The 23,077-nt window shown below is 44.9% G+C and overlaps 1 protein-coding gene and 1 long non-coding RNA gene across 5 annotated transcripts in view; one reads left to right on the top strand and one right to left on the bottom strand.

The window, feature by feature from the left end:
- Window positions 1-23,077, bottom strand: part of LOC138259565 (uncharacterized) — a 142,510-nt gene that overhangs the window by 49,192 nt on the left and 70,241 nt on the right. The gene's annotated exons all lie outside the window — the stretch shown is intronic.
- Window positions 1-23,077, top strand: part of HIF1A (hypoxia inducible factor 1 subunit alpha) — a 355,909-nt gene that overhangs the window by 312,184 nt on the left and 20,648 nt on the right. For all 4 annotated transcript variants that reach the window (XM_069207397.1, XM_069207395.1, XM_069207394.1 and 1 more), the window contains one exon: window positions 1,043-1,160. In XM_069207397.1, the coding sequence (XP_069063498.1) occupies window positions 1,043-1,160 (118 nt within the window). The remainder of the gene's footprint in view (window positions 1-1,042; window positions 1,161-23,077) is intronic.

Here is a 23,077-nt window from a genome sequence, read left to right as displayed (position 1 = left end):
GGTCAACACTGGCTGTGTCGTAGCACTTTTTTAAAACTTTAATCCATATTGCCCTGTAGCTCATGGTGCTGTGCAACATGTCTTAAAAAACAAAACAAAAAAATTACATAACTGATAGATTTCGCATAGGCGAAATCTATTGTCTTTCCCAGTGCTTGTTCTTTTTTCTTTTAGCACTCCGAGGTTACATGCTTTCTAGCTGTCTCCCTTGTGTCCTGTTCCACCTCCAAGAAAATCTTATCCTTTTGCTCCCTCTCCCCCTGTCCACTCCCTTTTGCTTCCCCAAAACCTGTTTTTTTCCCCCACTCCTTGCAATCCCTTATAAAAATGTTTGTAACTTCTGTGTTTTTGCTTTTTTTTTGGGGTGGGTGGTCCGGGGGGGGAGGACGGGGGGGGCGCGGCAGATGCCATTTTCCTTTTACCACCCTGCATTTAAAGAAGCTATTTCGTGGAAGTAAAGTTTAATTTTTTATTTGCCCATCTTAGTGGCATTCACCATCTTTGATTAGGAAATTGCACCTGCCTGCGCAGGAATAACGTGGTGTTATTATTGCATGTATTTGCATTGCCTACGCCTGTTTATCAATTTTTCAAAAAAACATTCAGAGCATTTCTAAACTTACTCAGTCTTATTAGAGCCCTTGACATTCTGGGAAGAGCCTTTGTTCAAGGTTCTGGGCATTCATGGTGAGGAAGGGTCTAGGTAGTGTGGTAATTTTCGTCCTCCGTCTCTGTATGCTCTCTGGAATGTGTAGTGGCGGTTCTGCTTAGTTTCGTATGTGGTATTTTATAGATATGAGTGACTGAGCTGTTGGACATGTTTATTTTACATAAACCTCATAAAATTATTTAATAAAATGTGTTCAGGATCACACACGCGTAATGGAAGATGTTCTAGTGTTTAGTTAAATAATTTTGATGGGGAACAACCGTAACTAATTCACTTTGATTTAGAAACAATTGATAGACTTAGTCATTACTCGAACTTCTGGACTTAAAGATACCAATTATCATGTACATAAAATATATATATTTTTAACAGGGTTCCTTGTTCCAGACCTCCAGTAATCCTAGCACTAACCTATCATTGTCTTGGAAGCGTGTCAAAGGCTGTGAACCTAGTGGAGCAGAGCAAAGAACCATCATATTAATATCAACAGGTTGGTTTCATTTTTATTTTGGAATAACCAAGTCAACGCTTTAAACATTTCTGTATGTAATTTTCTTTGAAGATTTACTAGCGACATTTATTTTCTGTTGTGGTCACGGGATTAATGTAGATGCCCCTGTGGCTCCAAATCACATTTGACCCATTTTCAGGTCAGAATTAAAAAAAATAACAGTACTCTATATGCTCTGTACTTTTACTTTTCCAGTGGGAAGTATGGCCATAATGACCTTGCATGTAAAGCACTTGAGTTTAACACAAATAAAAATAGTATTCAAGTGACAGCACTGGGTGTCATCACCATGGCACTGGCTAATTATAGAGTATGGATTTGCTCTTGTCATTCATGAGCATGTTCTGGAATGGTCTTTCATACTCAAATTATCTTCAGTTCTAACATAGAGCATGCAGTTTACAGTAGCGTCTGGCATGAGTAGGAAAGACATTCCTGGTTACAGAATAATTAAATTCCTACCCATGTATAGGTGGCATTTAGCAGTTACCCTCAACTTCGTAGTTTCGGAGAGCTCTAGGTCTTTTGGTTTCATGCCTTAGACATTCCTTTGGCTCTCCTAAACCAGCAGCTTACTTCTCTTCATCTAGCCACCTACTGGGACAAAAGAACACTTTAAATTTACATCTTGTCTAGTAAGCGGGTTACCCTAATGTTATTCCTTCTGTGTCATCAGATGCACACGCAAAAGTCACCATCTTCAGTTTCTCTTTTTTATGTCGTTGGATCAGAAAGCAAAGAAGAGTTCTCTGGAGTAGGGGACGAGGAAGCTGCACCGTAGAAAACAGAGAATACCATAAAAAAATAATATGAATCTTGTTGAACGTTGCTGGATAAGAAGAAAACACCACAAACACTGGAGAGGTGAGAAGCCTGATGCACATCAAGACCACATGGGTCAGAAAAAGGGGGATGGAGCACGCACCTGTTAGATTTTGCCCTAATTATTAACACAAATAGGCAGAAGGTAGTCAAAGGTGTGTAACCTCTGTCTCACGGAGGACCATTGTTTGTAAGACTGCACAGCGTGCATCAGGGTAAAACAGAAGCAGAAGTAAGTGCATTACACTGTGCCCTCCACCTAGGGAATGTGGAAGTCTTTAAGAAAACCTGGTCTGTCGAGTGAAGAAAAAAAGCACTCTGGGATTCAGAAGAGGCCAAGGGAGAAGAACAAGAACTCTAAGTGACTGAGATCCATTCAGAAAAAAGATACAAAAAGACACCAAGGGACAGCAACAAAAAAATGCAAGGTAACACCACAAGGACATTCGGCCACTGAGGATCTCCGACTCAAAGCACAAAACACCAGCATTAATGTTGAAAACTTGGATTCTGGAAGGCAAAGAAGCTACATGGGTCAAAACCAACGACACCACTAGAGGCAAGTCTTCAGAACCAGCTTAAAACCCGAAAGAGAATCAGCTTTGGAGTGATAAGACTATCATGGAAAAAACAGTTGACACTGAATTTGGAGACCGGCGTTACACCTGTGTTAAAGAACAGTTCCACACCTGTGCGAGGAGCAGGTTGACATTGACAGCGAAAAAGAGAAGCAAAGAGGCGCCTCGAAGTTGGCCTGAAGTTTAGACAACTCTCTAAAGAAGTGGTTCCCAACCTGTGGTCCGGGGACCCCTGGGGGTCTGCAAAGCCTCCTCGGCGGATCCGCAACTGCTTAGAAAATTAAATAATATTAACCAGCTTTCAGTAAGGATTTAGTGGGGGTCCCCAAGTTCCAGTAATGGTAAAGTGGGGGTCCACAGAAATCAAAAGGTTGGGAACCACTGCACTATGGAACTACAGAAACCAACTAAAGCACTGGTCTGAAAAGCAGAGTGAGCAGAAAACAGTGGAACTGGAACCTCCCCTTGAGCCACAGGAGGAGGTGGAAGAACATATCTTGGAGTTTGAAGATGAGGAGCACCAATTCCAAGCATAATAATCATAGACAGGAGAGTCTATGGAGGATTGGCAAGACATCCTACCCATCCAGACACTCACCCTCAGACGACATTACTGCATACAACAGTCATTTTAACAGCTGGAGATACATTTGAGATAAAACTGGAAGAGAAGCCAAGAGAAGCATGCTTTCGCCAATAGATCTTGTTGACTGACCAAAGGAGGAACATGTCCTCCCTATGGTTCCCAGCTTCTTGGACAAGGGTAGAGAGGCCTTCATAGAGCCTGCATCAGCTAAGGCTATCATCCTAGGGTGAAAAAGAAGGAACATATTTCTTAAACTGTAAGCATCTTTTGGCTGCATGCCTTTCTCCCCTACACGGTGGCTAACTGGAGGATGTTGCACAGGACTGAAAAAAACGTACATTTGACACTTTAGCTCATGTTTGCTTGTAGGCGCGCTAAAACGTTGACAAAGGAGTGCACAGTGAACATATGTGGAGTGGCCCATGCAGCACCTTTACAATCTCAGCTATTGGAATGTCACCCAGTAAAGCCACTGAGGCACCTTACTCGCCGGTAGAGTGGGGTCCGGGTGAGGCAGGTACGGCAGGTAATTGCCTTTTGGATTTGGCATAGCAGGTCTGGAAGCACTTGCCTAACCACCTCCCTACGCCTGATTTAGAGAGAGCACAGCCCTTATGTGGCTTAGACAAAGAGACGAGTTGTTGTGCCTTGAAAAAGGGCTTTGTAGCAGAGAGGGTTCTTCACACACTAGATGTCAAAAAAAGCCCTCATGTACTTCATTAAAAAACAACAGAGTCACACTGGGAGTTCAATAGTCTGATTAAAGTGGAAGAGGTATACCACCTAAAGTAGAAACTTTGGATTAGTTCTAAGTATGACTCTAACTGTGTACGTATAAGTAGGGTTCCTTTAGGGTAAGAGCTTACTCTTTTGAGGGATATTAGGGCAACTAGGGAGGCCACCTTCCAAGAAAGGAACTGGAGAGGGCATGAGTAAAGAGGTTCAAAATGTGGACCATGAGTGTAGTTAGGACAGTGTAAATGTTCCAGATCAGGGCTTCGGGTACCATTGGTGCAATAGCTCATTTAATCCCATCCATAAACCCTGTGACGACTGGGACTTTAAATAAAGAAGAATGTTGTCTATTCTGTAAGTAAGCTACAACTGCAACCAAGGGAGGAAAAAGATGCGTAGGCAAGGCCGAACATTTGCAGATGCAGCAGGTAGCAGACTAGGTCTTGGACTGGTCGATGTGTTTGGGAAGGCAAAAATGGACAAACTTCTATTTGGCTGCATAACAGGCCAGCGTAGTTGCACTACGAGCCTAACTAAGGATAGTCATACACTCTGGAGGCATATTGAAGTGGCCAAACTCTTAAGACCTCAGGAGCCCAATGGCAAAATTGAGCTTCCTGGGGTTTGGGTGCCTGATGGTGCCCTACTGCTAAGAAGGCCTGAAGCAGCTTCTCGTGTGGAGCTAGAGACTGGTTGAGAAGGGTGGTCTTGCCTACATTGTAGCTACCAGGATGAGCATGAGGGATGCTTGCCAAAGCTTGCGGACCACAAATGGAAGTAGTGGGAGAGGAGGAAAAGGGTAGGCAAATATCCCTAACCAGTTCATTCGCTGTGCACTGCCCTTAAACTTTGGGTATGGGAATCTGGAGATGAAGCTTGGGCGTTGTGTGGTGGCTTAGAGGTTTACATCTGTAAATCCCAAACGTTGAAAGTAAGGAGTAGGACTTGCTGAGTTCCCACTTGTGGACTCGTTACCACATCCTGCAGAGCAGGACTGCAAACTCATTGTTTACTCACTGTAGACACTCCATCAGCAGGTGTTGCTGGCGATGGCGTGCCCCATGCTAAATGTCCTTGCTAATGCTGACAACCAGTGTGAGAGTGTGTACATACTCATGTTGTCTGTCCTGATAAAGACTACTTTGTGATGTAAGTGACAGTAGATAGGTTTGAGAGCTAACTGGATGGCCAGAAGCTCTAGATAATTGATATGGCAGCCCCATTGTTGAGCTGTCTCCATACCCTGTGTGGTCAAGTTTCAAAGATGCCCCCCTCCCCTCCACCATCCATTAAGGAGACGTCCTTGGTAATAGCCACTTGCGGATCTGGGTCTAGAAGGGGCCGACCTTGCAACAGATTGTTGCTGTTCCACCACTGCAGAGCGTGATGTGTGCCAGGCCAAATAAACACTTGATATTCCCAGTGACCCACCAATTGGGACCATTGTGCCAGCTAGGCACTCTTGCAGTGGGTGCATGGATAATCTGGCATGGTGAACTACAGCAATGCAGGAAGTCATCATGCTGAGGAGACGCATACATTTTCTGACCATTAAGTGGCGATCTGCCTGAAAAGACTTAAATTATGCCTGGTTGGGATATGCTTACCCCTTGACTGGGATGAGAACTGCTCCCAGGAACTGATAAACCTGAAGGGGCACTCTTGCTCACCCAGTCACCTAAGTAGGGGAAGACGTTGATGCAGTTTCTCCTGAGATTTGTGGCTACAACAGAGAGGGGTTTTGTGAATAACCTGGGAGCTGTGGTTAACCCAAAGGGTAGCATTTTGAACTGAAAAAGCTGACCACTTACCAGGAACCGTAGTTAACTGCAGGGTGGTTCAGTATGTGGCCGCACTGGTGAGGCAGTGCCAGCTCTATTGCTCCCTTGGAAAGGTGTGCCTCTGCTTCTTGTAAGATGTGCTGATGCTCTGTGGAGAGGGTCTGTTTGCAGGGACGAGTGTTTTGTGGGGTTGAGGTTAGTTCCAGTCCAGTTACTTTGCCATATGACTTAAAGAACCCACTGATCAGAGGCGATCTCCAGCCAGCGAACGAGAAATCTCTAAAATCATCACCCAACCGGTGTAATGTGATCGTAGGGAAGTGAGAGGGAGGCTTCACTTCATGAGGGTGGTTCCTTTAGCCGTGCCCCTTCCACTTCGGCCTTTGGCGTTCCTTCTTCTATAGCCTCCCTTGGAATAGCTCAGTCATGGTGTTTTAGTGCTGCTGACTCCGGTAGGAGGTAGATGCAGCAAAAGAGATTGTCTTGGAGCAATCACCACCACCCCTATTGAGACCTCTGAAACGAACCACGTGGAGAAGGTGTTTAGACACTGGAGTTAATGCCTGTGGTGCGTTGTCATCTGCGTGTAGGATACAGTGAATAGTGGTGTTGTAAACAAGCTTCCTCACTGAGATGAGCTCATGTTCCCACTTCTTGAACTTGTCTCGGATATTTTGGAGGAGCTCCTCAATCTTATCCTCATGGTCTTGGTCATATCTAGAAAGCAGTCTGAAGGAGTTGGCATCTCTCCAAAGATTCACTGACTGCAGTGGCACGTTTATCTGCTGCATAATTCTTTCTACTCTCTATCTGGCAGAGGAGCCTCACCAGTGACCTGAGTGTTTTTGTTCTTTTGCGCCATATGAACCACCTGAGACTATGCTGGAAGTTGGCCTGTGAGATAGTGTTGGTTGAAGATTGAGGCTTTGTAATTTTTATTGACCGTCTAGGTCAGTACTCTGGTTTTTAATGGGATCTTTTATAGTTTCAGGAGCAGTTTTCTGCATGCATTTTAGCATTCATAGGTACTGTACAGACCTTTGAGTAGAGGCGAGTGTTGCCAAAAGTAAGTCCCCGTTATCTTGAACACTATGCAATTCTACCTTCTGGAAAATAGCTGACATGCAGTTTATCTCTTGATATAGAGTAGTATCTTCGAGGGGGGGGGGGTTGCTTGGTAGAGGTCTAGGTCTTTATCTGCGGGTGACCGATGTTATAATGATCCTATGGGTCGTCCCTGAGATCTGGGACAGAGGCCTTGTACATGTAAAGGGTGTACAAGGGGCAGCCTCCTCCATAAGAGAATCGTGGTGATCACTCTGATGACTGGAACAGGATTTGATGCCCAACTGGTAATGGACTAGTGCCCTGGTCACAATGTTTCCTCAACTTGGGTGGAGGAAAAAGTTCTTGAACAAGCTTCTCTTCAAAAGTCAGTTGTCTTTTGCAGGAAAAAAAAAAGTCTTGCTCCTTGGGAGGTGGCTGATTGATAGTCCACACTGTCTGGGGATGGGTGGCAAGGTGTCGTCAAGCGTCGCTTTTCTTGGAGCCGAAGGAGGACAGGCTGTTCTGGATCTGGAGGATACCCATCCAAACCAGACTGCAGAAAGAAACAGTCTAACAATTGAGCTGATGCCCATGCACATTACAGTAATTGGTAAAGTCATTATACCTTGTGACGCAAATACTTTTTTTAAATATTACAGTAATAGGTAAAGTCATACCTTGTGATGCGGAGATAATTTTTTTTGTTGAAGAAAAAACAAATTGCGCACATCAGAGTCCAACACTAGATCGCAGGAGTATGCCGAGCATATGTGTGTCTACAGCTACATATGCCACAAACATATTGTTTTCCCACCAAAGACCCCACTTACTTCAAGAGGAAAGGTGCCAGCAGATAACCTAATTGAGGCAAGTGCTCCCTAGAGACCCTTCAACCCCACCTACATAGGTCCTCTATAAGACAAGTAAACCAAGAAGGTGGACATGGTGTGGAGAAAGATGGAGAGGTCGGCTGTGGCACAATGATGTATAGCCAACTGAAACATCCTGCTCTGTCGGTTTGCCCATCAGTAGTGGGACAAACTAGAGTAAGTCATGCAACATCTACAAAGAGAGCCCAGAAAGAGGGCAAAACGTGTACATGAGGCCCCAACGGTTGCAAAAACCTGCCTCGTGTCTGCAGTAGAAGCTGCAGACACAGCCAGTAGGCATCTATGTACTGCTACTACTCTCTGCTGACATGCCTGGCTTAGGGTCACTACATTCAAAGAAGAGGTACAATCTTCAATAATGAACATGTTCTTCATGTGAGACAGTTTCTTGGGGTAGACATCCGACTAAACCCTACACAGCTTGAGAAAGATGACTGACAGGGCCTTAGGAGTATTACAATACAAAGGAACATTCTCAGGGAACATGGCACAGAGAAAGAACACCCACAAGGGACATGCAGCCAAATACCACACATGCAATCTTCAACCTACAAAGCACTGCTGCAACAACACAATGGCATTACAGATCATCCCCAAGGTACTCCTTTTGTGGGTGGAGCCAGGGGAAAAGGAGGTACACCTGACGGTAGGGGAGGCAGGGGTGGCTTACTAAATAAGGAGCATCTCTTACACAAGTCACCAGTGAAAGGAAAATCTGAGGGTTTCAAGAGTAATGAAGAAAGATCACACTCAAAAAATGGCCATTAATCATAAGACACGGTTATTGCATAGATTTGACAAACACCTCCCACGTTTCCCCTAAAGAAAAAGAATGAAAAAGCAAGGACAATGTTTCATACAGCAGGAGGTAGAAGACCTGTTAAGCAAGGGGACTATTTTTAAAAAAAGTGTGCCTTCAAGCACAATAGGGACTTTCTGGTGCCAAACTCAAACACATTAAGACCAATATTGCATTTAAGAACATTCAATAGGTCTATCAAGACAAAAAGTCAAGATGACAACACTGCATGAGGTCATTCCACATATAGGAAAAGGTTACATGGAGAACATGGATCAAACGGATGCATACCTTCACATACCAATGAACAGCTAACACAGAAAGTACCTCAAAGTTGTGGTCGACATGACACACTATCAGTTAAAAGTATTCCTATTCGGAATAAAATCAGCACCACAATTGTTTACAAAATGTCTAGCCGTACTCGCAGCACACTTCATGGGAAGAGAAATATCTGGATGACTGGTTAATAAATGTAGGCACATTCAATCAATGTAGAATCCTCATCAACAAGGTCATAAAGACACTACACAACCTGGGGTTTTCCATTAATTACGAAAAATCAGTGATACGAGAAAGGGAAAACATTTTTCTGAATACAGTCTTGATTTACAAACAGACCTTCCTAGTAAACAAGAGTTTCAAGCAACAGTAGACCTAGACGCCTGTACCATAAGAAGCAACGTTTGTGAGTGAGGATAGTGGAGAAAATGATGGACATGGTGGTCTGGTTTATTCCCGTAATACCACACATTAAACCACTACAGGAGTGGTTACAAAAACAAAAGGTACAGGCAACCAGGAGTTGACAGTCTAGTGGTTGTTAAAGACAACGTTTAAAAGGAAATGCAGGGATGGAACCTAAACAAACATAATTTAAGAAGCCTCCAAACCACCAACTCCCTCAATGACCATTACAACGGACGCATCCCACACAGGATGGAAAGCTCACGTGCTCGACCTAGACATCTAGGGTCAACACAAGTGCGTTGTAACTAAATTCAATCCTTCTAGCATTGAAGGCCTTCCAGAAACACCTTATAGGAAGAACAGTGATAATCTAAACGAGCAAGAGAACAATGTGCTACCTCAACAAACAAAAGAGGGAACTAAGGCACACACATTATCAAAACTAGCTCGAGAAATGTGGAAATGGTGGATAGAGAACAAAATAAAGTTAGTAGTAATACACATGTCGGGAAAACTAAACACAGTAGTGGACAGGCTAAGCAAACAGCATGCACAAATGGGAGTGAAACAGAAGGTACTGCTAAATAGCTTCCGGGAGAAGAGGAGGCACTGCATGTAGACCTATTTGCATGACAAAAGAACACTGAATGCCAAAGCTTTGCATCCAGGATATATATCACCCAAAATCGCTAGGGAATGCCTAATTAATAAAATGGTCAGGAACCTTGCCTATGCTTTTTCTCCAATCCCAGTGATTCCACATGTAATGCACAAGTACAAGCTAGAGCACTTTACAATATTCCTAATAGTCCCCCAATGGGCTTAGCAAACAGTTTTCAGGCTTACTTAATGGAGCTATCACGTAGACATTTCATAAAACTCACAACTCATCTGTTTCTATTGACAATACAGGAAAGTAAAATATACTACGCAGAAACAGCCAAGCACAGTGTGGCAGCATGGCTCTTGTAGAGTTTGGCCACTGTAACTTACCTGCAGTGGAAATACTTAAGGAAGCAAGGTGGCCAACAGCAAGATGTTAAAACAAGTGGAACAGGCTTTGCAGCTTTAATATTTTCTGGATTCACCACATGCTATGCATTATTCCACCATCTAGTGGTTGGGTTCAGAAGGTCTCCTTGTAGTCTCTTATTTTCCTTTTTTTTATTTTATTTTTTAAATTAAATTCTTGTGGGCATTGTAAACCATTTCGGTTTAAACCCTCTTTGTGTGATTTCAGACGTATGACCTGGAAATCCCTCAATGCATTCACCATCTTCAGATTTGTTTTACCGCCACTGGATCTGAAAGCCTAGGGGAGTGCTTGGGGTTGAGGTAGAAGGAATTGTAGAATGGGTTTTTCCGACTCAAAATCACAGTAGAGAGAAGAGGATTGGTGACAATCAATAGCAAGACGAGAGCACAGAGAACACAAAAAACCACAGAGGAACACTGAGGAGAGAAGACCAACGCAACAAGGCCACATGGTTGGAGAGTGAGAAAGGGGTATGTGCCACCCCAAGTATGCACAGAAGGACGGACATGAGGTCTGTAACCCCTGTCCTCCTAAGGACCACAGTGTAGAGAATTGCGTGGCGTGCACAGAGTTCTTGTAGAAGACCATTAGCGCAAGGCAGAAGCAGAGGTGGGCACACTATGCAATAGCATTGGTACAAAGTAAGCAGGAGGCAAAAGACAAGAGTCGACAAAGCCATCCTAGAGACAGGAGGCCCAAGAGGAAGAGCCGTCTGAACTTGAGCGTCTAAATCCAGTCTGACAAGACCTACAGGAAAGTATGGAGGGAGGAACTCAGACAAAAGATGATCCCCCCCCCTCAGACCTGAGACAGTCTAGTTGAAGACCTCAGATTTGAAGAACCTGGCAATAAGGCCAAAATTATCAATGCCTGAGGACAGAGTGAAGTCCAAGAAGCCACTCAAGTCCAAAACAAGGGGCATAGATGGAGGCAAGCCCTCCAGACCTTCTTTGACCATGAGAGAGAGGATCAAAGGCATGGGAGCGAGTCTGCGAAAACCAGCTCACGCCACCTGCGAAGACTGGAACCATGTTTGCATCGAAGAGACACTCATCGATGCCAAAAACCACCAAAGCACCCAACCTCATTTTCAAAGTTCCTCAGCATTGACGTCAAAACAGAAAGCAGAATTGACTAACAAAAACAACAACAAAAATCGCTCACGGTAGAGCATGAAAGAAAGCATCTCGAGGCTGAATTTGAAGCCCTAATTAAAAAGAAGAGTGAATTTGATGTCTTGCTGCAGGGTTACAGAACTCCACTGAAAAAACTGGTGGAAGTAGAGGAAACAGAAGAGCCCATTACCTCAGATTTGCAGGAAGAGTTTGAGTTCTTCGACCAGGAGGAGGAACAGCAGAGGGCCTCTCACACATAGGAGAAACAGATGACTCCTATGCACACACATTAGAAGAAGGGGTGTAGTCTTATCCATCAAACCCATCACCACCAGACGACGTCACTGTATACAGCATAGTAGTAAAAGTGCTGTAGGCACCTACGGAAAGCAACTGGGGGAAGAACAATCAGAAGCATGTTTTCTCCTGGAGACACTGTTAGCAGAAAAAAAGAGACCAGTTTCTTCCAGTGCTCCCAAGCATGCTAAACCAAGGCAGCGAGGCATTCAAAGAACCAGCCAAGGCAATGACACAAAGGGTAGATAAGAAGTACTACTTCTCATCAAGGGACCAACCTTACATCAGGGAAAACATGCCAGCAGACTCATTGTAGCAACAGCATGGGAAAAGAGCTTATACACCTGCGTTTGCAGGACTACCTCCTGACAAGGAGAGGAAGATGGTTGGGAGGAAAAAGGAAAAGTCATCAGCAACACAGTGGTGATAGCTAGCCCCAATGCCTTGCTGAATAGATACACTCACCACAAGTGAGATGAGATGGAAGAGCTAATGGAACATCTCCCAGAGGAGTTCAAGAAAAGAGCAAGTGCAGTGTTGCAAGGGGGAAAGCCAATTGCCAGCACGTGTCTTAAGTCCACGCTGGATGCGGCAGACACAGCCAGTAGAAAGCTCTGCATGGCCACGACCTTGCGTAGGCATGTGTGGCTGAGAATCTCAGGTTTTAAGCAAGAGGTCTAGTCAGCCATTAGCAATATGCATTTCACAGGAGCCAGCTTAATTGGAGAGGAGGTAAACAAAGTGCTGCAGCGCATGAAAAAGGATAGCATGTCTGTCAAGGCAATGGACATCTTCCAATACAAGGGAACCTTTTGGGGAGGAATGGCCCAGAAAGAGAACAACCTTAGCAATAGTGGTCACGCAATATCACATCCCACACAGGCTTCAGCAGCCCCCAAACTGAACCCACCACTGCCCCATGATAGGAGTACTGCTCAAGCTCCAGCTAGTCCTTTCATGGCCACGGAAGAGGCGGAACCCTGAAAGAGGGAAACCAATCTACCAAGTAACTGCCCACCTAGGAACTCTGCTATATAAGTCATCAGCGGGAGGAAGAATGGGAGGGTTCTTGCAAGAATGAGAGAGGATTATCGCTCATAAAATGGTCACTATACAGCATAAAATACTTCTGTTGCATAGAGCTAACACTCACCTCCAATAACCCCACCAAGGTCAAAAGAGGTAAAAATAGAGAAACAATTACAGCAAGAAGTGGAAGAGTTGTTAAGCAAAGAAGCTATATAATTAGTTCACCAAAAAACAAGACCCAATGGGGTTTATTCAAAATACTTCCTGGTACAGAAATCAGATAAAAACATTGAGACCAGTACTGGACCTGTGGTCACTAACCAAGTTAATAAAAATGTAAAAATTCAAGATGACAGAGCTACAGGAAGTCATACCCCTGATAGAGAAAGGGGACTACATGGAAACCGTAGACCTCAAGGATGCTTACCTGTGCATGCCAGTAAACAAACACCACAGACAATTTCTCAGATGTGTAGTGAACAAGATACACTATCAATTCAAGATGTTACCAGATGGAATAAAATCAGCACAAGTGTTCACAAAAGTGCTTAGCTGTGGCAGTAGCACACCTGGGTACACATTTGCCAATATTTAGACGACTGGCTAGTGAAAGCAAAGACAAGCAGTCAATACAAGAAGAAAACATCAGCAAGGTAATGCAGACCTTACTCTCACTCTCTTACCCCAGAACCCAAACAAGAAGTAAACATTCTTGGAGCAATCTTGGATTCTCAGACAGCAAAAGGAGAGACCAGTAGACAACAGGATTGAAGCAATCATAGTGCAGAAGGTGCAACGTCTAACAGTGGGGAAAATGATGGGCATGATAGATTCCTCTATTCTGCTGGTGCCACATGCAATGCTACACGAGACCAAGGCAAGAATGGGTCTAACAGCAATGGTCTCACTCAACCAGGAGCGACAATCTAGTGGTTGTTACAGACCAGGTTCAAAGAGAGATGCAGTGGTGGAGCCTAAGGACAGTAACAGTGGGGAAAAACATTCAGACCACCAACTCCCTCCATGACCATCACAATGGATGCATCCCACATGGGATGGGGAGCTCACATGGGCAAGCTGAACGTCAGCGGTATCTGGAACCTAAGTGCTACACACAAATGTGCTAGTAGTGTTTTTCTGGCACTAAAGGACTTCCGGAGACAGAAACATGTGACTGGGAGGGTGATCTTAAATCAAATGGACAACACGACAGTGCACTACTTGAACAAACAAGGTGGGACAACATTATACCCGCTATCATCCTTGTTCAGGAGGTGTGCAAATGGGCGATGGCGAACAAGGTATCAGTGATAGCAATACACCTAACTGGAAAAGAAAACACAGAAGTGGACAGACTAAGCAGGAAAGCAAACACCGCACACAATTAGGAACTAAAACAATAAGTGTTAAGGCAGTTCTTCCAGCACTGCACACGTTTGCTAAGCGAAGGGCAATTATGTATTATTTGGAGACAACAAAGAACAGGAAAGTATAACAGTTCTTTTGATCCAAGACACACGCAAGGAAAGGACTCCCAGTCACCAAGGAAACAACTGCAAAGTGGATAGTACAAACAATACAATGTTATCACAACAAAGGGGGAGTAATGATGCACAGCATGTGAATCCAAAAAATTCTTCAAGCTGCAAAACTACTAGTACCAGTAAGTAAATGTTTTGTTCTTACTCTAGTGCTACAAGAAGGGGGCAAAACAATGTGTCAGTATGCCATTTACTCACCTATTAGAAAAACGCCTATCTTACACCTCTCTGAAAGCACCTATGATGGAGAGAAATGTCTTCCCACTGGTGTGGTACAGCGAGAACCACACCCATACCCACTTAGAGCTAATGACATCACTCTTAAAAACAATGCTGAAGGCGCAACTAAAGGGAAGGCCCAGTAATGTATACAGTGACATGCGCCGGTCAGATGTTGTGGGATACATAATACCAAAAGGGCAAGAATGGCATTTGATGACAAAAGCATTCAAAAATACATTATAGAATGTATTTTGTTCAGTCTACTGTTGATCAAATACAACCCATTGAGGAAGAAGGATGTGGAAGAGCAATCCAGGCTGGCAACCTGAGCAGAAACTACACAAACATTAAGAGGCCCAGATTTCACGTACACTCGCTTGACCCAAAGGAAGCAGAAATTTGAGGAGTGGTTTATGACCAACGCCCGTCTCAGGCTGTCAAACGCAGTTGAGCCCTATTTGAGTCATAGCTCAGACCTAGAACTAGTAGAAGAGCACCCTGCACATGTGAAGGTGACAGATAAAAGTCTTGGTAGATTGTTGCTGTGACAGCGTACGAGTGAATCTGCTTTCCATGTGTTACCATGCTTTCCTCACCCATACTTTTTTGTGGATCTTACAGGCCCTTTTTAGGTCGAACATTTGAGCCTTCTTGTATATACTTTAGTATATACTTCTTTGTGGGCTCTTTGCTTTTTCATTTGTTTCAGTGTTTATCAAATCTTTGCTTGCTAGCATTCCTCTTTGTCCCACCTTTTCCTCAGTTGTACACTCCTCTGGGGCATGACCCAGGTACTTGTATCCTTCCAGTTGTGCGCCTCTAGCATTTGCTTAGGGACTACATTTTTCTTAGTCAAGAGCATTTTACTAGAGCACTGGATGTTTTCAGTTGCTCCAGTCCATATAACGTCTTATCTCTTTACATGTGTTTTGTGCATTCAAAGACCGATGTCAAATGTTTGAGGCTGTTTTCTGAGAGCATCTGTTTCCACTCCCGCCGCAACAGCGCAAAGTCAATCGTGACCACAGCTGTGTTTACATAAATTTCCTTACGCGCTGCTGACACGCAGAGAAAATCACTACAAATACAAGTTTTAATGTATATTGCCCCAATTTAAGATGGCCACGTCATGCATGATGACGTCATTAACGTCATGACAAGCTATCTGGTCCACTTATGGGGTTAGTTTTATGATATTCCCAAATATTGATAATAACATTAATTTAAAACACCTTTTACTAAATATAAAACATTCATATTTAACGTGCTAAATTTTTTTATATTTGTTTTAAACAATAAATCTGTAATTGATGACCTGTAAAGTCATGGTCTTGTGTCGTGAGGGGCGCTTATCACCTCGGAGCAGCAGGCACCCATTAAAACATGGCTGTTACATGTGGGTAGGTCTATCATCTTTCAGTCTTCACCACTGGTGTAAGCTACAAGACAAAACACTCTACCGTGCTATTGGCCAGGCTTGTGACACACATTGATGTGCGCGGCTGTGATGTGATTAGAGCAGAACGTCTGGAAGCCTGGAGTGTGTTTGTGTGAGGCCAGGAAAGGGGCACCGAGAAGAGCAAGGTGTGCAGCCATTACCAGTGGGGAGGACAAAGTAGGCTGGGAGAGGTGTCTTTTATAGGGCAATGACTGTCTTGGTTAATTCCCCCTCTGCCTTTAGAAGTTGCACACATACTTGTTATGGGAGGTTAGCACAGAGCATAACAGTAGTTACAGGTCTCTGGATTGAGTATGCGGGACAGTGGGTGACTGTGTAGTGCCGTAGTTAAACTTCCGTCGCAACATGAATGTATCAGCTATTAACCCTTCAATGTTAGACCAAGATATGATCCTCAAGACCAGTGAAGAGAAGGGAACCCATGTTGATGAATGTGTACGTTTTTAATTGTGTAATTCTCTCTCCGAACGCACCATCTGTCTTCACCGGTAAACAGCAAAAAAGAACTCCAAAGCATTTTATGTCTTGGCTGCCTCCGTGTCTTGTCAGTCGATGGGAGCTGAAGGGGGGTGTTTTCCTCAAAATAAACTCATGACGGCAATACTGGGCATGCCAGGCTCAATCAGATCCGCCTCAGCCAGCGTCGAGCATGCACTGTTGACTGCACCGTCCAGGGTGCAGATAGCGGGTCCTCCTCCACCATGGCCCCCTACCCCCCCCCCCCCCCACATCTTGGGGGTGACAGTGAGAAAAGTAAGGAATGCTGCTGACTGACATGGCATCCATTTGTGACCACGAACAAAAGGGTGAACTCCACCCACCAGTCACTGGATTACTTCCAAAACTCCCCCATCATCTTCCTCAGCCCCTAGGCATTGCTTGCACCCATTGTTCTCTCCTTTATACAACCCTCCCTTCTCTCTGTCAGGGCAGTCTCCTTACTTTATATTAGCTCTATAACTGTGCTCTCTCCTCGTGTCTTCCAGGTGTCGGAAAATTTGCTACCTCACATTTGCTATTGGCCTCAGGCTGTCTCACCTTCGGTCATCCAGCCTTTGATCAACTGCCAATGCCCCCCCCCCCCCCCCCTTTTTTTTTTTTTTTTTTTTTTTTTAAGCCTTCAGCCTGTGCTCGCCTTACTTTTCTCTGCCTTTTCTCGCCTCGCATCTCTGCCTTTCTTCCAGGCTCCTGAACTCGTTCATACTTTTTTTTAATTTTTTTTTTTAAACTTCCTGCACTTTCTCCTCCGTTATCTCAGCCTTCAAAGCTTTCTTCTCCCCTCTTCCATCCTTCTTCCTTACTTACTTAAAGGCTTCCAACCTCTATTCCATTATTTAATTTGTCTACGCAGTCTACCTTCTAACCTTACTCATTTTCCATTCTCCTCCCGTATTTCGTTCTTCCAGCACTGCACTCACTTCTTTAATCGGGGTGACCTCACCTAGTCTTTTGTTCAAGCTCACTACCTTTTCCCATGTCCTTTTATGAATACTGTTTTAATTAGTCTATGTTCCTGGCCATCTCAGTGTTCTCACAAGCTTACTGCCCTTTGAACTCTGCAATCTCTCTTCCTTTTTAATCTCTTTCCTTAATTCTTCCATCACCCTGACTGCTTTCCTCTTTTTCCACATTTCTTCTTTAATCCATTATTTCAAATCTGTAGGAAGTTGGCTCTGTATATACTATTTCAAAGTAAGAAATAGTGTGCACAGAGTCCAAGGGTTCCCCTTAGAGGTAAGATAGTGGCAAAAAGAGATAATTCTAATGCTCTATTTTGTGGTAGTGTGGTCGTGCAGTAGGCTTATCAGAGGGTAGTGTTAAGCATTTGTTGTACACACACAGGCAATATATGAGGAACACACACTCAAATTCCAGGCCAATAGGTTTTTAATATAAAAAAATATATTTTCTTAGTTTATTTTAAGAACCACATGTTCAAGTTTTACAAGTAATACTTTAAATGAAAGGTATTTCACTCAGGTATTCTAGGAACTTTGAATAATCATAATAGCATGTGCAGTTTTGACAAAAATGGCAATAAGCTATTTTAAAAGTGGACACAGTGCAAAAATCAAGAGTTCCTGGGGGAGGTAAGTATTTAAGTTCCCAGGTAAGTAAAACACTTACAGGGTTCAAAGTTAGGTCCAAGGTAGCCCACCGTGGGGGGTTCAAGGCAACCCCAAAGTTACCACACCAGCAGCTCAGGGGCGGTCAGGTGCAGAGGTCAAAGTGGTGTCCAAAACACACAGGCTTCAATGGAAATAGGGGTTCTCCGGTTCCAGTCTGCCAGCAGGTAAGTACCCGTGTCTTCAGAGGGCAGACCGGGGGGTTGGGGGGTTGTAGGGCACCGGGGGGGGGGGGTGACACAAGCAGACACAGAAAGTACACCCTCAGCGGCACAGGGGCGGCCGGGTGCAGAGTGCAAACAGGCATCGGGTTTCAGATAAGAATCAATGGGGGAACCTGGGAGTCTCTTCAGCGATGCAGGCAGGCACGGGGGGGGCTCCTCATGGTAACCTGGGCTAGGCAGAGGGTCGCCTGGGGGTCACCACTCCTGCACTGGAGTTCGGTTCCTTCAGGCCCTGGGGGCTGCGGGTGCAGTGCTGGTTCCAGGCGTCAGGTTCCTTGTAGCAGGCAGTCGCGGTCAGGGGGAGCCTCTGGATTTCCTCTGCAGGTGTCGCTGTGGGGGCTCGGGGGGTCAACTCTGGCTACTCACGAGCTCGCAGTCGCCGGGGATTCCTCCCTGTAGTGTTAGTTTTCTGCACGTCGAGCCAGGGGTGTCGGGTGCAGAGTGGAAAGTCTCACACTTCCGGCGGGAAATATGTGGTCTTTAAAAGTTGCTTCTTTGTTGCTAAAAGTTGCAGTTTTTTTAAACAGGGCCGCTGTTCTCGGTAGCTTCTTGGTCCTTTAGATGCAGGGTACTCCTCTGAAGCTTCATAGGTCGCTGGCCCTGTTGGATGCGTCGCTGTTGCAGTTTTCTTCGAAGTAGAGAACCAGGCTGATGGGGCTGGGGCCAGATCAGTTGTCGTCTCCGTCTTCACTGCAGGGCTTCAGGTCAGCAGTCCTTCTTTAGGTTGCAGCAATCTATCTTCCTCGGTTCTGGGAGCCCCTAAATACTGAATTGGGGGGGGGGGGTTTAGGTTTGGGAGGGCAGTAGCCAATGGCTACTGTCCTTGAGGGTGGCTACACCACCTTTGTGCCTCCTCCCTGTGGGGAGGGGGGCACATCCCTAATCCTATTGGGGGAATTCTCCTTCTACAAGATGGAGGATTTCTAAACGTAAGAGTCACCTCAGCTCAGGACACCTTAGGGGCGTGACGACTCCTTGTTTTCCTCATTATCTCCTCCAGCCTTGCCGCCAAAAGTGGGGGCAGTGGCCGGGGGGGTGGGCATCTCTACTAGCTGGGATGCCCTGTGGCGCTGTAACAAAGGGGGTGAGCCTTTGAGGCTCACCACCAGGTGTTACAGTTACTGCGGGGGGTGAAGCACCTCCACCCAGTACAGGCTTTGTTCCTGGCCACAGAGTGACAAAGGCACTCTCCCCATTTGGCCAGCAGCATGTCTGGTGTGCGGCAGGCTGGCAAAAACTAGTCAGCCCACACTGGAAGTCGGGTATGTTTTCAGGGGGCATCTCTAAGATGCCCTCTGGGTGTATTTTACAATAAAATGCACCCCAGTGTAGCCATTATGGTGCTGTGGAGTTCGTGTTTGACAGACTCCCAGACCATATACTCTTATGGCTACCCTGCACTTACAATGTCTAAGGTTTTGCTTAGATACTGTAGGGGCATAGTGCTCATGCACATATGCCCTCACTTGTGGTATAGTGCACCCTGCCTTAGGGCTGTAAGGCCTGCTAGAGGGGTGACTTACCTATGCCACAGGCAGTGTGAGGTTGGCATGGCACTCTGAGGGGAGTGCCATGTCGACTTATTCATTTTCTCCCCACCAGCACACACAAGCTGGCAAGCAGTGTGTATGTGCTGAGTGAGGGGTCCCTAGGGTGGCATAAGACATGCTGCAGCCCTTAGAGACCTTCCCTGGCATCAGGGCCCTTGGTGCCAGGGTTGTGTCAATTGTGGAAACAAAGGTACAGTTTAGGGAAAGAACACTGGTGCTGGGGCCTGGTTAGCAGGGTCCCAGCACACTTTCAAATCATAACTTGGCATCAGCAAAGGCAGTCAGGGGGTAACCATGCCAAGGGAGGCATTTCCTTACAAAATCTGTTCAAGGTATTTAAAACATTTTTAATACCCTTCTCGATTGCTTCCAACATTATATCATACCAGCTTTTTAGGTCTCATCTGAGACAGTGCATGCACTGTTGCTTGAAAGGCATTTTCCTTAAGGGGTTTAGAGGCCATTTGTTGCTTAACATTGGTTTGTTAAAATGTTATTCTCATTTGCTTGCTTTTTATAAGTTGGTACAGGTGGCATTCACTTCTGTTTCTTGTGGTGGTCCATTCCCAATGAACATGGCCCAAGAACTTGTCCTTCCACTGCTCCCTTAATCAGACTTTTTTTTCCCCTTTTTTTTTCTTCTCCCTTTTTTTCTTCTCCCTTTTTTTCTTCTTCTTGTCTAAATGCTCTGCGAGAATGCATCTCTTTTCCTACAGTCTTGCTTGTGTACTTGTCACTTGTGTTACTTCGGGTCCCCATACCCCTCCGTTCATGTTGCTTCACCCTCCGTTTTACCTGCCTTTACAGTTCTTATTTGCCTGTCCCACTGTATGTGTTGTTGCTCTCCCCTCCGCTCTCCTGGTTATTGCTTGCCCCTTATGCTGTCCTTGTTGTTGCTCGCTTACCACCCCGCCCACTGTTATTTGTTGCTCTTCCCACTGAATGTTCATGATTGTCCCCGCCCACTTGTCCATATTATTGGTTGCCCTCACTCACAGTCTGTTGTTGCTGTCCCTCACACTCCTGTAAGCCTATCTGTTGTCTGTGTTGTTGCTGTCCCTCTGCCCCACTCGAGGTCCGTCTTGTGGCCTTCCCTGTCCCTAAACACCAGCCTCCAACTCACAATAAGCTAAAAAGTACCAAATGGCAAGCACTGGTACCCATACCCCTCCCTTCTTGTTACCATCTTCTTTCCCCTCCTCCCAATAAAAAACATGCTATGATACAGCCATCGCTGCACACATTCTAGCTCAATTGTCATTTTCAGGTCAAGCTTAAACGTATGGCTTCTTGTATAAGTCTGTGGCTTAAAGCTTTTTCATGTGCTCATTTCCCTGTCATTTATAAATCCTTCCTTGCTAGAGATCAGTCACGCCTCAGTCCCTCCTTTTTCTCTTTGGAGAAGGGACCAGCTACAGTATAATTACGCTTTGTCCTGCTTATATCATCTTTAGGGGACATTTTTTTTTTTCTTCGTTTCCTGATTGTGTTTGGCGAAGCTTCTCAGCTTAGCTGTAAACAAAGCTGTTATCTTGAGCACATTTGCTTTTCATCGGCCAAGTGTGACTGCGTGTGGTCCCCGGTGATGGGAGGGAGGGCGGTTGTCTGCTTGTTTATTTAATTACTTGCTTCTTTTCTCTGCCCCCTTTGCACTCATGGCACTTTGAAGTTTCATACACTGCAAACTCCATTGGTGGTATTGGAGTGCTTTGCTTGAGTACTAGTTACGTCACGTTCTTTGTTTCTTTTGTCTCTTCCCTTCGCTCTCCATGGCGGCCGGGGGAGCCGAAATGCTTTAGGTTTTTTTCTTAAAATATTCTCCCACAGAGTCTCTCCACATTCCTGTCACTCCCATCCAGAATGGGAGGTGGCCGGCGTGTTTGCAGGAACACTACCGTAACTACAGTAACAGGAGCACCCTCATCTTTGCACACTCTTGTTACAAATGTGTTTTCTGGATCCAGTTTGTTACAGGCAGGGGGCCGTCCTTGGCACATTCAACTTGATGGGAGCTGGTGAGGAATTAAACAGTCTGTGCCAGCCAGTGCCCAGGGTGAGCATGCGCTCTGCTGTCGACAGCCTTAGGGGGCCACTGCTCCTGCTGCACCCAGCCATGGCCAGATAAGGAGAAGCTCGCGCAGCCCACCCCCAACCTAGAGTATCCTTCACGTGTTTCTCTATTTTACCAAATACCTAAAAATAAGGTAGCCACTTAAAATAATTAGTCATGCTGGCCTGAGTAATTGTTCACAGGCCTTGCACTACTTTAATTTCTGTTTACCCTATAGCATTTCCAGGGAAGTGTAACTATCTTAGGAAGCCCCTCCACTCCCATCCAGAAACTGAGGCGGCCGGCGTGTTGGCAGGAAATGTACCATAACTCCAGTAACAGGAGCGACCTAATCTTTGCACACCCGCGTTATTCTATTGTCCTAACAGTATAAGTATATTGCTCTTTCAGGCCTACTGTACATTATTTGACGCGCATTTATAATCTGGAATTGTGTGGCAAGAAAAGTCCAATTAGGCATTTACAACGCCAACTTCCACTTTCATAAACAGTACTGAATGACATTTCAGAGTAAAAAAGATAATTTAGTGAGAGATTTACCCCGCTTCCATTATTTCAGGTAAGCTAGCAGCATGACACGGATTTGTTAGTTGCTCAACCTTCAGCTTTTCTCTGACCCGCAAGCTTTATGAAAAACTTCATTTGTGCCTCCACACGTTAACTTCCATGCTTCTTTGCCTTGTGTATTCTTACTCTATACCTACCATGCTCATTAACTCTTCTTTCACCTCTAGCCAGAGTCCTTTGTACTAAAACAATAGTAGCCATTAGGTGTTGGTTCCGGTCTGAGACCACTCTTAATTCAACCCAGTGAAGTAGTGTGTTAATAGTCTGTTAGTTGCTGCATTTTTGGTCAGCTCTAGGAGTCATGTCTTGCTGACCCTTTCCATTGTGAAGATATGATCTGTAATCTGTCCTGCCTTTATCAGCATTTGATTTACGTAGCCAACATAATCTACTTAGAAACTTATTTTGAGGAAAAAATCAAGTGATCTGTTGATTTAGAACCCAACCCCCCTCCCCTCACCCAATAAAGAGCCCGGATAAGATTTGTTTTTACACATTTTTGTTTTGTAAACATTTGGTGGGGCAAACAGCAATCCATCACCTAATTTCTCATTGAAAGAGGCTAATGCATGTACTGAGTTTCAGACCATGAGATTACATTTTACCATTGGAAAAGACCAGTTGCCTTTGTGATTATTACATATTCCTAAAAATGCAAATTCACTTGCCCCATCCAGGGGTATATTATTTAGACACGTTTTCTTAGGAACATATGATTTTAACACAACAAT

Source organism: Pleurodeles waltl, chromosome 9, assembly GCF_031143425.1.
Source record: "Pleurodeles waltl isolate 20211129_DDA chromosome 9, aPleWal1.hap1.20221129, whole genome shotgun sequence".
In the NCBI taxonomy this organism is placed as follows: domain Eukaryota; kingdom Metazoa; phylum Chordata; class Amphibia; order Caudata; family Salamandridae; genus Pleurodeles; species Pleurodeles waltl.
This window is presented reverse-complemented; position numbering and strand designations above follow the sequence as displayed.